We start from the raw sequence: 16682 nt of genomic DNA, 5'->3' as shown, positions 1-16682 counted from the left end.
CATTTGCAGTAGAAAAATGGACAACTGGTGAGTGTGAAAATGACAGAGATATTTACTCTGTCAGTATGTCAGATAGGAACATGAGGGAAAACACTGATATTGACAGAAGTATTGATATTTCTTTGTAGACCTTCAACTTAAGGTTGTTTTGTGGGCTGGTGCTGAAGCTTCTGCCCTTTATTATGGATTGTTAATCAATGTTACCTAGATGGAACTGAATGGTATGTGACAGGTGGCGATGGGGACCAGACATTCACAGTATCTGGAGAGCTCCATTGTCACACTGTTTAGTTTTTTTTTTTTTTCAGTTTCACACTACTGAGCTCATGCACACACACACACACACACACACACACACACACACACACACACACACACACACACACACACACACACACACTTACAGAGCACACACTCTTACACTTGCACAAATGCTTGTTCTCAGACATTTGGACAGATGCCCCACACATATACCCTCATAAATGGGCTAATCATCTTTGGACACTAGCACAGACGCTTTGTATCCAATGCAGTAGAGCAAATTTGTCATAATCACTGTACAAATTCATTTACTTAATTGATATGATTATCATTATCATTAAATCGTGACTGGGAGTGGGACTGGCCATATGGTTTGTTTCATTGCCAGATTTGACTTGTTTAGCTCTGTAATGGAAACAGATTGATGGAGGAGCATGTTTTTTTTTTTTAATCATTTAAAAATGGAAATAATTAAGGAATATCACACAAGAGGGAGTGCTGTTGCACTGAATACAAGCACAGCTGTGATTCGGTCAGCGGCATACGGCAGGACAAATGCCAAAGATAATCACAATCATGTACATTAATCTGTATGAGTCTGTTGTTGACAGTCGCTTGAGTGGTATGCCTGACTCCGATGAGTTAATGGCTTGATGAGACAATAGTTATGCAACATCTACTGCGATATCCTTGTGATATTTAAAAATGAAATCATATGTACTACACATATGATAATATTCTGTAAATAATCGTGTGCCCATTAAATCATTTCTGTTTCTTCCCGTTCTAGCTTTATGTCCCTCCTCCAACACCATCTGGGTGCTTTTTAACTATCCATTAAGTGTAATTGCTCTTCATGTTCGATTTGGTGCAGTTATGGTCACAGAGTATCTTCCCACCTCCCCACACTCGTAATTTAAGTGCAATTTATTAGCCAAAAAAGAGACAAAATGCACATTTAACAAATTTAAAGAATTTTTGCACTGAATTTTGCAACTATATTGTTATTGTGAACTCTTCTGGCCACGGCAATCATGCTGTAAAAATCTGACATCGTGCTAGCACTAATGTCATCTCAGCACAACAGGAGATTTGTAGTGAAGTATCAGATCTTCTTTCCTTCCCTTCGTCTTCTCATGATGACCTTTACACTTTAACTCAAATGTTATTTGTGGAAATATGTTCACCTTTGTTATAGCGACCATTTCTATAGGCTAATTAAAGGTTGATGTAATGGCTTAGAACACCTGTAAAGACTAATACATTAAAAGCTGCAGTGCTGTTGTACTTGTTATCAGCACTCATGGGACTCTTGTCCAATCAAATTACTTGGTCGGAGGTAACTTGTATAAATATGGTTTATTTTTGGTTTCTTTGGTTATATTTATCATTTTGATTGACGGTTTTGGCTTTCTATGTGCTTAGACATAAACAAGTGGAAATTGTGAAATTAAGTATACAGCCTGATTATCTGAGGTTTGCAGCGTGCATTGGACCTGCAGGTTTCAAAATGCCATTTGTTGCTTGACGGGGATTCTGGAGCACATGCAGCACAGCCCTAATCTCACTCTTTCCACCTGTATCTCGAGTGTGCACAAAGACCATGGACCATGAAGCGTGCAAAGCCCACAGGATCCTTCAGGGATGTTTTTTACTGGAGGGATTGTCAGTTAATCCATCATGCAAATTAAAATGCCTTAAACCATAGCCTCGTTGAATACTTGATCCTGATTGTAACGAAAGACTATCGTAAAAGATACAAGGCGACTTAGGTCTCAGGAGGGGAAGTCTTAAAATATTTACACACACACATACACAAGTACCATATCACAGTAAAGGACATTCATGCTTTGCAGTGCTGACAAATGGCAGAAAATGGGAGAAAGGGCTGTGTGCAGTGTAGAATGTGCATGAGTGAAAAAGACAGTTTGTCAGAAAGAGAGAGGACTTCAATATAATCTCTTTTTTATCCTGACCTATTTTCATAATGAAATTACGGTTTAATTAAACTTCCTAAGACTCTGCTAAGCCCAAAGACTTATAAGTTATTGTGCATATTATCACACTGTATCTTATATTGTGCAAAAGATTAAACAAATATTTACATTTTAAACATTTCAAAAAAAAAAATTACATTTTAAACTAATTAACCCCCCTTAGCATTTCACACCCACATTGTTGCTAACTAACACCTGGCTAGACTGCACAGCTCTAAAGATAACTGCAAAGGTTGTATAATATTGTATAACATACAAAAGGGACTATTTTAGAAAAGTGAAAGCTTGATTGAAATTATCTACAAAAATGTTCCTACTTGTTCCCCCTAGTTTAGGATTTTAATAACAATTTGAACCTCATTTCAATCTACTTTCATCTCCCAATAAATATGAGAAATTAGATGCCATTATCTTGTTATCTCAATCACAGTTAATGGAGCAGCTCTGAGCAGCAACGTGACACCACAGACTCTCAGCTCACAGGTTTTATGTTCACACACTAATTAAACTCACTGAGTTTCCCTTTAAGAATGATTACACTGAAAGTTAATAGCAGATGACACCTGATTCGAAATACCAACACAATCTACACAACAAACCAGCAGATCAGCGAGAGATCCTACTGTAGGAGGAGTTGTCTCCACCAGACACGTTTGTGTGCTTTCCTGGTTCTCGCTTCTTTGGTGGAGTTATTTTAAGAGCAAGTGTTAAGTGAGCTTCAGCCTCTCCACAGCTCAACAGAAGTCTCCATGCCGGGGGAAATGTGGGAGACTTTTATTTGAGCAGTGTGACAGAGAAAAGTAGAGAGAGATGTTTCAACTCCACAACCAAATGTCAGATGACCATGCCATTATTCTTCCCTTTCTGTTACAAATTTGAAAAGCGGCAGAAACATTGTCAGTAATATTATTTAAAGGTCCAGTGTGTAGGATTTAGGGGTATATTGGTAGAAATGGAATTTAAAATAACAGGTGTATTTCCTTTCGTGTATAATCAGCTGAAAAGACGAGTTGCTGTGTTTTCGTTACTTAAGAATGAGCCGTTAGCTATGAGTATGTCCACATAGGGAGAGGGGCCTTTTTTATGGAGATCACCATGTTCAATGCCATGTTTCTACAGTAGACCAGAACAGGCAAACCAAGCACTGGCTCCTGAGAGGGCCATTTGTGTTTTCACATCAGCCACAAAAAAAAAAGAAGAAAGACATGATACTGCTTTATTCTGTGTTTTTTAAATCACTGGATCCATTTGTTTTGGGGAGGAAAAGACCTCTGCGGATATTCTGGCTCTATATAAAAATACTTGGATCTTATGTAATCAGAGAGATAAGTTGAGCATACATTAGCATGTGGTGGCCAAGCCATCCTTCTCTGACATGCCATACAGTGTCAGAGAATGACTAATTTGTAAAGTGAAACTGTTTTATTTAGTGTTTTTACCTGTTTATATCACTAGATTTGTTGTTTTGGAGAGAACAGACCTCTGCAGATAATTCAGCTCCCGGTAAAAAGATCTTGAACAATGAGCACTGAAGGAATTCTAAAACAGGAGCAGTCTCAGCTGGTTGCAATCTGCAATGCTCAGCACTAGATGCCCTAAATCCCCTAAAACTACCACACTGAACCCTTAAAGAGTGACTGTCAACTTGCTTCACCAATAAAAAAGTAACAGATATTTGCATTAAATATACAACAAGAGCAAGATATTATTTAATATCAGGGGATTAAATGTGCTTTGTGTGTCTTTTCTTTCAGGATAATGTGGACCTTGGGGATCTGATGTTTTCACTCTGTTACTTGCCTACAGCGGGCAGATTGACCATTACCATGATAAAGGCTCGCAATCTCAAGGCCATGGATATCACTGGTGCATCTGGTAATTAAAAACTAATACTGTCTGTAGCTACAGAGTCTCACTGATATCCTGAATGAAAATGACTGTCTTCCCATTTTGTTTTCCTCGCTTTCATAGATCCTTACGTGAAGGTTTCACTAATGTGTGACGGTCGCAGACTGAAAAAGAGGAAGACATCGACAAAGAGGAACACTCTGAATCCGGTCTACAATGAGGCCATTGTCTTTGATGTCCCTCCAGAAAATATAGAGCAGATCAGCCTTTTGATTGCAGTGATGGACTATGACCGGTTAGGAAGAAGGCCTTATATAAGTCTTACAGTATTTTGCATTTCTAAAGATTTTGTAAACTCTGTTTATTTCTGCCAAACATTTTTTTTTTGACAGTTTCACACTGAAGATGCAATGCATCATTATTTTTGGAATGCACTGGTAGGTCGTGATCACATTTGTTTCTCCTCTCTTTCCCTCTGGTACCTACAGTGTAGGCCATAATGAGGTCATCGGAGTGTGCCGAGTTGGCAACGATGCAGACAACCTCGGTCGAGGCCACTGGAGTGAAATGCTCACATATCCCCGAAAACCTGTCGCCCACTGGCATCCTCTCGTTGAGGTGAGGTGACTTGAGGTGACAGTTTAAACATGAGGACATTTCTGCTCTTGAAAAACACAACTTTCTACTAACACTGTCAATACTGCTCTAACACATAGAGGTTTTAGCTTTAAGGCAGGAACATGCTGTTACCAACCACATATTAAGTGTAAAAATGAACAGATGAAATTCAATTCGGTAGATTGGCATTATCTGTTATTAACAGACCCTCAGATCTTTGTCTAATTAAATCAATTGTTCCCGTCAAGATACACTTACTGTAAAATGGAAATTTTATGTTAAGAATTTCTTTGCTTTTGGGGGCAGATTTTGTTACAAAAAGCAATGTGCTTGCAAAATGCAGATTTCCAGGAGACAATATAAGATACGGCTAAGATTTATTTGGAGAAATTGCATAGTTGTAGTATGGAGATTTAGGAGAGGAAACAAAACAGAATATATACAAATATATAATAGTAAGCTGCCAACAAATTTTGCATGTTGCATGGTTAAAATTGACAGTAAAGGAACAAGAAGATTACTGAAGGCAAATGAATGGATTACTGACATTTATGAAAACACGCTGTTATGGTAAAAAATGTATTAGCAACACAAACGATTTCACTGCAAGGCTGTTGAGGCCTCCTGGATGAAAAACTGCGGCAAGTGTAAATGAATAAGTGAATAAGCTTAACACTGCTCAGTCATTAAGGCAGAGTGGAGTCATTAGTATTCACTGATATAGTAGTGTGTTGTTACAACGAGGCTGTGAAAAGATATTTAGCCAGCTTCAATGGAAATAACTGCAAGCTGCTGAACAGTGAAGTAAAAAGTAAAAATCTTATTTTTTTGATAGAGGCCTTTTTTTAACGACACAGTTGATAAAAACATTATATATCTGATCAAAAAGGAAACTTTGTAGAATTGTATCCCGAATATGTGGGTAGTATGTGTAAATTAACTGAATTATCATGGCCATTCTTCCTACTCAGCATTTTGGATTTTTTCTGGTTCCAGGGCTGTTGTCCAACTGGTCGAACTACAGATTATAATTCAGAATATATTAAAACTCAGAATATAAAGGAGTATAGAAGCAGATCAAGAGCTCTCTCAAACCCAGACCAAAGTGTAAAACTAGGCAGTAGTGATTAAATATAACAATATAAGATTCTCTCAAAAACGGAGGTAACAGTAAAACTACCCAGTGCTGATCAAATATGAACCAGGAAACTGTTAATGCATTGCCTTTTTCTCTCCTCAGATGTTTTAAGAAACATATTTTGGTTTACTGTTTAACTGTAAGTCAAGATCATTTATCACCAGACAGCTGCCATTATATTTCTGGTGTTGAAATGGCCCAGCTTGCATAATGTCACCCACCAGTGGGAGCTTTTCTTGGTCTGGTGCGGTGCAGTGCATTCTGGGAGTTGTAGGTTTTTGAGCAGAAGTGGACGCCACAGTCCTTTTTCTCTATTTTCTCTGATCATGTGGCACCAATTTAAAAATGACTTGCCTCTTTCTACTGCATGGGCAGCCCAGCTCTATGTAAAGACCATCTTTCCAGCAGTGAAATACTTTTATAACAAGCTTCAGTGAAAAGAATGCCGTTCCCGCTACAAAACTAAATGAAAGGTAAAGGTTTTTGTACTTATTTTAGACCAAAAAGACGGTTCAAGATTTTAACTTATCTTTGTAATTTACTGACGTGTCGCTACAGAGGACAGATCCCTTGTCTTTGAATGTGTGCTAGTTCACTTATTCGTAATCTTTTACTTCTTTTTTTCTTTAGACAGTGGAGTGGGAAACTAGTGCGGGAGACAAAGTAGCTCTGACATGATTCAGCCACAGGCATGTGGAGGTACATGTGGTGCCAGAAGAAAGCCACTCAGCTCTCTGTAGGCAGTTCAGGCTTTTTAATATGTGATAACTAAAATACATGCAATTACCCAAATATTTACCCTTGGAAAAAAATACATAATTTAAAAAAACCTTGAGATTTGCAAAAGAGTGGATGAGGCAAGGAGCTAAGAGAGATACAGAGCTGATATTCAGACAGCGGAGAGGAGGACGTTTTGAAGTTGAAGGATGACATCTCTGACCTGTGCAAAAATGGCTTTATTGTGTATATTTTTTTGCACATCAAAGGTTTGTGCTTTGCAAGACACAAAGAGACAGTGAGAAATTGAGCTTTTGTTTCTTTTGGGGGCTATTAAAGTTTGTAGTACTTAGCCTGAAGAAACCCCATTTATTATTTACTTCCTTCCAATTCCTTTTCAGTCGAAGTTGTTGTATTTTTGACTTCAAACCCCTCTCTGTCACACCACTCCCAAATCTATAAAGTGCTGGGGCCCTAACATGCCAATAGGTTTCAAATTCAGATCTATCTACATGTTTGTTTGCCAACTAAGCCGCTTTCTCTGGAAAATCTTTTATCTTGTTGCATGCAGTTGGCAAGTAAAACAGTCACAGCAGTGCAGTCTATTCCAATAAAACTGAGTGACTACATAAATAAACTGACTTGACAAAAATTAAAAATAAAATGGGAGGCATCCACTGTTTGTTTTACTGTCCAATTCATAACTCTGTAGGTGGTTGGTAGCTGTTTGGAGGCTTGGAGATAAAAAGCTGGGATTTCAAAAAATTTGGCTTTGGTTTTATTGATATGACTGTGCATCTGTTTATATGACAATGTGACAAAGGATTTTTTTTTTGTTGTTGTTTTGGGTTTTTTTGCACATGCATTGCACAGCTCTAACCACTGTTGTATTGTTTCTGCTGGACTCTTCCTACAGTACCAGGGAACCACAGGCAGTAGCCAGGGAGGATCCTGTAATTCTCTGAAGACACCTCCTTCTCCGTAGCCTTGAGCAACACTAAAGCAACACGCATAAAAGCACCAATCAACCTGAAGCCTTGGCTCTACCTTTGGACAGTGGTGCTGCTGAGTGCCGCACACACACGGTTCTAAATGAAGGAGGCAGACACAGAATAACTACTGTGGAAAAGAGAGACACAAACTGTCTTGAGCTCTGCTCAGTTGGACCAGTTGCATGTTGAATGATCGCAAAGATGGATGTTTTCTTTTATATAATGTTCCGTAAGAAAAACAACAGGCATATTTGCAGACATTTTAAGTCTGTGCTATTCCTGGGTTTATACAGTAGTTACTGTTTTCTACATAGTCTTGTTACTTGTTTTAATGAAGTGAGCCTGTATTGCCACAACTCACTTACAACCAGTTAAACTGCCATACTGCTTTTTTTTATTTGGTGGTGATTTGGTGCATGAGGTCATGGTTTGGTGGGATATCTTCTCCTCATTTGTTTGTTTCGGTTTCTGCTTTTGGGAATACAACGTGTTGTTCTGTCAGTTGATGTGCAGTGACAGTTGATTTCTAGACAAAGTATATGTAAGAAAAATATGTTAAATGTTATCAATAAATATTATTCCATCAACAAAACAACCATTGTTGATCTCTGCCAGTTCAATTCTTGTGTGCATTTTTTTTCTTAATTTCAGGAAATATAAGAAAAAATAGGGTCTGAGTTTAATTCCACATGGTGGACAACTAGAAAATCAGTGAAACAAAAAAATACAAAAATTAAAACTGAATTAGAGTCTGAATTATATTGTTAAAGTTGTCATATGATTCGTAGCATGTCAGTTCTATTACAGTGTAAGATAAGTGTCATTAGAAGTGCAATCCATAAAAAACAGCTGAGTGGATTTCAGAAACAGGCAAGAAAGGCGCTTTGTGTGAGCAGATTATGAATGTCTGAAGGCACAACTCTAAAATGAACCTTTGCCAAATTACTACTCTGAAGCAGCTGGGGAAAAAAAGAAGATACATTATCACAGCACACATTTGCAATGGCCCCCTTTTGCAGTGAGCAATCAGTTTAATTTTAGACTATGCACTGGATTGGAAGCACTCAAATGTGTTGCTACTAATTTGGAAAGTTGTTGGTGAGCGATAGACTGCTGGATTCAAAATGAAGCTTCAGATACTGATGGATGAGTACAGTGCGTGCCTTTGTTTTGCACCTAATCAGGAAGTGATTGTAAGTTTGATATCATCTTTTTGCATCCGGGAGTGTATTAATTTAGTAGCAGATACTCCTGTTACTCCTTTCTCAAAGTCTGTACCTGTAACATTTGGCTGTTCTATTTGCCCTGTGTGTTGGTGAGAGAACAGCCCTGGTGGTGAGTAAAAGCTACAATAAAATTTTGTTACTGGGATAAAATGTCTTTCATTGATTCTTACATGCACAGATTATATCCTTGAAGCTGCATACATTACTGTATATGCTGTTTTAATGGATAATTCAAAGCTGCAGTAAGCACAACCCTCAGAGCAATTGCATTTTCAAAACCCCCAGAAGGAAGAGAGCCTACTGTAAAATACGCCATTTGCTTTTACATTGCCTTTTCATCAAAATATTAAAAAACAGACATGCTATATGCTTTAAAATTGTGATATGCATTTTTGTGTAATGTGTGAAATGTATGTTTAACAAATTCTTGTCAGAATCAGTTTTTCCCTTTGTTACCACATTTGTGTTGCTGTATTAACATGTAAGGTAAAGACCCAGTAAAAAGAGCTAGTAAAATGATGAAAGGGAATATAACAGTAAATAAAATATTTATAGAGGGACCAAGTAAAGGCACATCAACAAATGGCAAACTGTGGAAAAATGGCCACTTGAGGCTGGCTCCAGGAGTGAGTTAATCCTAATAGACTCCTATGTTAAAATGCCAAAATTTACAGGAAAAATGAACATGTTTACAGCCTGGGTGGGGGGATTCACAGCGTGTATGCATAGTTGTGGGTGTTCCTATTACAGTGTTTTGAGTTCAGGGAAAGTTAAGTAGGCCTACAATGTTTAAGTTACTCAAAAAGTATTGAGTAACTCAAAAGTATCCCCCCGGCCTGTAAGAGGTTAGAAATAAATAATGATGATGATGATGATGAAGCCGATACATGAATGAACACTAAAGTCTTGGACCTTTTCTAGGTTAAAAGCAGTATTTTCAGATGGGGGGTGGGGGGGGGGTGAGCGGAGCAAAAGGAACAGTCTGTCTTGCTATCTTATAACACCCAGGACAGGAAATAAGAGCTGAAGCTGATTAAGCAACTGAATCTGATAATGCCTTGTACTTCATGAATATTAAAGTAGCATGCCAATTTCACCAATTTCATCGCATGCTACATCATTTTAATCTTCTGTATCTCTGCATAAACAGAATGTACCACGCCATGTAACTTAAAACGTGTAATCAGTTAAATAGTTTGCTTCATTTTGCCTATTGAGCGATGAATAAAGTGAACAAAAAGTTTAGATGCATTGCTGTGTTAAATACAAATATCTTCAGGTCACAGCACAATCCTGTTCTGTCTTACACAGGTTCTGCCCTCTACTGGACTCTATAGGTAAGACTCTCCACCAATCACAGGCATGTATTCACCCACTGAAATTTCTCTTTAGTGAATGGCAATTTTGTCCACTATTTAGGGCTAACTGTTTAATCTGGACAACGCCAAAAACCTGAGCAGTATTCCAATATGCCTAACCTCTCATCATATTAAATATGCAACTTCTCAATTTGACAACACGGTTCGACACCATAGACTGTAAAAATAATGGTCAACGTTCCCGTAATGTCACTCATTGGTTTGTGAACGGTCATTTTACAGTCTCGAATTTGGCATTTCAACTGATGCCATCTTGGTGTTTTGGAACCCACAATGACCATATATGGGGCCACCTGTAATTAACTTTAAGCCTTAATAAAATGTATTTACACTAGTTATGCAAAATTGTACCCCCTTTGAGGAAATTAGTTATAGATGCCAACATTTTATTTATTTATTTATTTTAAACCTGGCTGTAAACACGTTTATTTCTGCTGTAAAACTGGGCATTTTAAGATGGGTTTCTATGGGAATTGACCCGCTATTGAAGCCGGCCTCAAGTGGCCATTAGAGGAACTATAATTTTTGGCACTCGCTGTGTTGGCTTCAGCCCCAGCTGACACTCCCTCAAAAAATCTTTTTCTTTTCCTAAGATTTTAGTTGTATTCAAGATGTGCGTCATATAACTATAAGCTAAACAAACAAAATGCCATTTTCTTGTGAGTTTAACTACCTGACTACTGTGCTGTTCCAACTGTCACTCTCATATAAAGATGTTATCTTACGAGGGTTTCCATGGAGGCTGCTATCCATGGATGTTTGAAGCTATGAGGCTTCAGATGAAAAACGCAGCTCTGCTTAGTATGAGTGTCAGTGGTCGCCCAAGGTGCCTTCAAGTCAACTATCCTCCAGCTGCTTCTATCTGGCTGATACAATGACCTTGTCCACTCACTCTGCCCCTCATTATACCTCACCCTGTGTGTGTATCATGATGGAAAATCATCTAAGAGAGAGAAAAAGACAGGGTGGGTGTGGGCTGTCATCGCAGAGACAGGGGTGTGTGGGTTGCTTGTTAAGGTCTTGTTAGTGGGTGCTGTGTATGACACATTTCTAGTAGGCAGTACAAATTCCAACCAGCCAGGTGGATGGTTACAAGGAAGGGTAGAGGCGCTCTTTTCACATATAATCTTATTCTGTAATTATCTGTCTGCCATGTACTCGACAGCACAGAGGCAAAAAAGTACGACAGTTTAGAAGTATGAGGTCTTATGTGCAGCAACTATTAGCAGTTGTCTTGTGAATAAAATTAGTGTGGTTGTTATTACTTTGATTCTCAGTTTTTAAAACTCACTTTTTTAAACCTAGGAGCCTCTTTCACTGTAGAAGGAAGCTGACTCATAACTCTGGGACTATGAAGTAACTTAAAAGATCTCTGCATGTTTGTGCACTAAATATCCACAATGTGATCAGCAAATATGCCAAATCAACCCTATGGGCAGCAGCAATACCACCTACAAAATCCTAAGACACCCATGGACTAGAAGAGTAACTTGTTTTTTTTAAAATGCTAGAGTTATGGGTAGCTATTTAAGTATAAGGTAGCACTATTTTTTCTTATCTGTCTCAAGGTGGGGGCGGCACACAGGCATATTTGGGATGCTTTGCATCAAACACTTTATTGTGTGTCAACTGCTGTACAACAGGTTGGGCAGCAATGATATACCGACTGTTTTAAAACTGCAGAATGTGGCCTCTTTATGCACTGGAGTAGTAACTTCCTGCCAGAGCTATACCTCTACCCATAAAGTGACAGAAGCAGTTGCTCGGGGTCCTCTGGTCTCTGGGGGACAATAACAACAACACCAAATGTAACATGCTAAACAACACTTTCTTTTCCCAACGGTGACAAACCAATAAGGAGACATGCAAACTAGACCTTGAAGCTTCCTCACACTATCTACCATATACCCCATTTTAGCAGATACTGTATGTTTCACAACTACAGCACACAGTGTCAGCCTTTGCCAGTTAGTCCACCAAGCTAACAAACAACATAAACAAATAAAAAATGCAAACTACACTTACAATTCTGACACATTTACTAGATGCTGATTTTGGCGCACAGCAGACTGCTCGTCAAAGTCTGAGTCTGACTGAGGCTCAAACATGTGTAGCTGAACTCTCCAGTGTTTTCTCTAATAATAGCCATCTTGATGCACGCTGCTCTTTCACTGAAAACTAGCGCAAGCAGAGCTGGAAAAAAGCAGAAAGAAGTGAAACCTACCCCAAGCAGTGGTGGTTGGACGGGCGGAGGCCAGACCCAGAATTTCTCAATTAGAGAGAAAGACGAAATCTGCATTTTAGAGTTGTTTTTCTTCTTTTTTTACTATTATATGTAAAAACAATGGTTAATAAAGATTAGCATCAGTATCAGTATTTTCACGTACTTTAAAACGTGTCTGGGTGGGGGTGGGGGGCACTTTGAAAAAAATTAACTTTAAGGTGCAGATTCTTGTCCCTGCGTCACACTCAAGGCTTTTATTACATACAGCGTAAATGTTTCTGAGCTGGAAGTGCCTTGTGTCTCCAGTAGTGCTGCTAGATGTCAAGACTGAACTGATACTGTTAATGCAACTGCTGTAGAAACAGCCCGTTCTCATTCTGAACGAGACACGTAAGGTCACTGACGGAGCAGCATGTGACGAGTTGGGATGAAAATGTGTGTCTGGAAACTACAGAAAAAGCAGTTTCTGTTAACTTTGTATATTGCAGACTTCAGCATTCAGGGGAACACATAAATAAATCAGAGTCTCATTAAAAAAAAAAAAACATATTACAGAATTTAATTACATTCTTGATTAAAGTATGCAGAATTCAAAGCTACTGTTTTAACTCAGCCTTTTTAAAAATCTGTAAAACTGATAAGAAAGAAATAAAAATGAGATTTGTACAGCAAAGGTTCAGGGTCAATTCTTAATAATGGGATTAACTATCAACTGTAAATTACATCTGTAACTGAGGTTAATTAACTAGGAGAGACAAAGATGAAACAAGGAGAATGGATGAAGAGCAAAACGATTGAAAAGATAGTAAGAGAAAACTGAATGTCTCATCCTCGTCCTTTTCCATGTTCTACTGTCTTGCAGTGATGTTGGTGTTGTGCAGCTGTGATGGGATATAAACAAGGCACCAGTGTAACCTCTCTGAGCTGTGCATTTCCCTCCTCCATCTCCCCCTTTGGTTCAATAATTGGTCCCATCAGCTGGGACAGGATCTGCTCAGGGCAATCCTTAAACTGACCATGGCTGGGTAGCTCATCTTCAACACGATCGATTCTCCTCTCTGCGGAAACTACATTAGTGTGAGCATACTGGTGAGACCAAGGTCAGAGTCTCCACTGATAAGTATCCACAGAACTACACAGTAAACATGCAGGACTGTAGGTATGCTGTCATTTTCTGCCATTGCACCTAGCCTACAATTGGTTAATAACGAGAGGAGATATCATCTAAATTACATATAAATATTGATGTTTGTGTCAAAACATTTTAAAAAATTTTTTTATAGTTTAGCTAATGGCCTTAGGGGGGAATGAAAAGTTACAGCACTACACTACAAACTGTGGTAAATCAAGAATAGAGCATGAAATAAAGTCACCGTTCGATTGAGAACTGGAACAAACATTTACAACTCAGCCCATATTATCTGCATTTCCAAAAACTGAAATAATCACCACATTACCTCAGGTATAAATCTATCTCCCTCACGGATCTCTGTCTGGCATTCACTGACACACAAATGGAGATTTAGTTTCTGTTTGTTTGTCTGTTTGCTTTGTTGGCATGACATAAAGAATTCTGAGATGCCAAAGCACAAACAAACTAGAGCCTATAAGGGGAATTAAAAATAAAACAGGCAGCAATACTAAGTGTATACTAAATTATCATCAAGAAGAGAACATGAAGCACATGCTTTTGTAGAAAAGCATTTATATCAGAAATAGTGGCATTTCCCTTCTTTCTGTTAAGTATTTTTTACACCTTATACACATAGTGTATACTTTTATACCTTATACACATTCTGTGAATTATCTCAATTATGGACTAAAACCAGCTTTCTTGTGAAAACCCAGTGTACCCACAATCCTTGAGGCTGGTTAAATGACAGTCTGGAGTAAACCAGGCAGGGATTCGTATCCAGCGTTACAGCTCAGCTTGGTTCATTATCAAAGTAATGTTCTACTCCTACTTAAACGACACTAATTATGTGTTGATACACATCATCACTCGAAACATTATACGGTCAAACACACATGTGCAATACTAAGATCAAAAGCTTGTTTGAACCCAAGGTTTTACAAACTTCTCTGCATCTTTCTAACATGACGTCATCCTGAACTTTTTCTACCTATGTGCGCTAAAAAGTGTCTTGCAGCACCATCATACGTTGCAAAACAAAAGCACATTCCTGTATTCTATAATTTATTCTGTATTCACTGAAAGAATAATAGCAAATCCAAACATATAACCCTCGCGTAAACCATCTAGAATACACTGTTCAAACTAAACATAAAATGTTGAATGAACTTAAATAATATTAACAGCACGTGACAACAATATCAACCATTTACCAAATACAAGCGTGTTTTACTGATGTAGAATATTAGAAATAAGTTTGCTCTAACTTGTTTTATATTATGGCAGGACTGACTTCAAGGCTCACTCACTGATACTGTTATCTATCACTAATAGAAAACAAAGATTTTAATTATTTGGTGAGGTGATAAGGGATTTTTAAATTTAATTTGAAGTCTTTTCTTTAAGGAACAGGTTCACAAGGACTATCTGTCTCACAGTGGAAGAGTACAAATATGTTTCCTGGCCAATGATATTAGAAATACTGACATATATTTCTATTCTTTCCTTCTCTGTCCCATCTCTGGATGTGGACCGGGGCCTGACCCTGTATAGACCACAAGGCTGGGCGCTGACCTTCTGAAATTTAACATGTGCTCTGGGAATTCAAAGACGAAGTAGCACAGCAGTGTGAATAGAAAAGAAAAAAAAAACGGTTTAGTGTACTTTCACATGTGGTTAGCCAAGATAATGAGCAACTGCTAAATTATTGTTTAAGATAATATGTTTGAGAACATATGCTGTGCAATATTTATTCAAATACATACACATTATCAAGAAAGACCTAACATTAAAAGAGAATATGTTTTTAATATCTTGAGAAAAATAAAAGCGCTTGCAGACTTTCTATTTAAGTTTTTTTCTTCTTTTTTTTAACATTTGAAAGGTGTACCCTAACCCATAGCACCAACAGACGAACAACCTACACACCAAAACTGAAAACCTACAGTACATTTCTATTTTTTTCTTTGTGCTTTTCATATAGAGATTTTTGTATGAAGATATGTTATTTTTCTTGATTTGTGATGCACCCTGTTGGCCATTCTCTGCAAATCTAAGCACAATTTAGGGACCAAAACACAATATAAAAGTTTAGGTGACAGGTCACGCCAATGTTATTTACATAGCCCAATTTCACACATATCAATAAAGAGATAGCAAGGTTAAGGGGGCTGCCCAACCAGTCAAACCAGTCAAGTGAATTACTCAGACTAAATAAGATCAGATATAATCTTAGTGGCACTTGTGCAGTTACACTCCAAAAGAGAGATGATCATTAAATGCAAAAACAATTTTACTTTGCACTCTTTAGGTTTCACAGTGAAATATGTAGAAAAGATAATGTATTAGTACTTACAGTGTTAAAATAAAGTTTGTTTTTAGAGGTTATTAAGGTATTACAACAAAGGAGCCTTAAATCTGACTGCAACATTTTGTAATTTCTTATCAGATAGCATGCATTATTTTCTTGTTTGCACAACTGGATGTGGATTTTTTTTTGTCTTTGGTGCAATGCCGTTCGAACCAACATGGACACAAGCTAAATGAAATGCAGTTTATGTATTAGTATCAATGACAAATTACATTGTTTGGCTTTTTATCTCCACAGATTAATGTTCCCTTCAGGTGACAGGTGATCTCTGCCCCAAAGAAAGCTTTTTCTTCATAACAAAGACGTATGATTAATGAAACACACATCATTGTTTTACTAGCTTATCAAGCTGATGTGGTCTTACATCAAATATGATAGCATATTTAAAGTCAGTATATTGAGTCAAAACACTGAATGAATGAATGAAATATTACCAAGCTCTTCTGGGTGCAACTGTTCAGTCAGCCGCTGCTTTTTCCAGCCTCATTGTGCACTGCTTATCATTATACAGTGTATCCTCTGTCATCAACATCAATCAAAATCTGGTTACTATGGTCCAATGTGCTGATGTGACCTCTGAGGCTCCACCAAAACTGTTGGTTTTTAGCTAAATATATAGTTGTTTCTTCCACTTTTTTTTTTTTTTTTCACCAACCGGTCAAATACTTTCACGCTTGTAGCTGATGTTTAGTGAAAGTGTATACAAACAAACTATGAACACTTTAAGAAACAAAGAAACAAACCATTCTAAATATGAGCTTTGGCCTGATGTGGATGAC

At 37.8% G+C, this 16682-nt stretch overlaps 1 protein-coding gene across 1 annotated transcript in view; it reads left to right on the top strand.

The window, feature by feature from the left end:
- The window catches only part of syt9a (synaptotagmin IXa), a 28759-nt gene extending 21019 nt beyond the window's left edge, over window positions 1–7740 (top strand). Inside the window, exons 4-7 of the mRNA XM_042488510.1 lie at window positions 4013–4133; window positions 4230–4401; window positions 4595–4724; window positions 7496–7740. Of these exons, the coding sequence (XP_042344444.1) occupies window positions 4013–4133; window positions 4230–4401; window positions 4595–4724; window positions 7496–7564 (492 nt within the window). The 3' untranslated portion in view covers window positions 7565–7740. The remainder of the gene's footprint in view (window positions 1–4012; window positions 4134–4229; window positions 4402–4594; window positions 4725–7495) is intronic.
- The last annotated feature ends 8942 nt before the right edge of the window (window positions 7741–16682 follow it).

This window comes from Plectropomus leopardus, chromosome 1 (genome assembly GCF_008729295.1).
Source record: "Plectropomus leopardus isolate mb chromosome 1, YSFRI_Pleo_2.0, whole genome shotgun sequence".
NCBI classification, from domain to species: domain Eukaryota; kingdom Metazoa; phylum Chordata; class Actinopteri; order Perciformes; family Serranidae; genus Plectropomus; species Plectropomus leopardus.
Note: the sequence above shows the minus strand (reverse complement) of the source record. Positions and strands in the feature narration are given on the sequence as shown.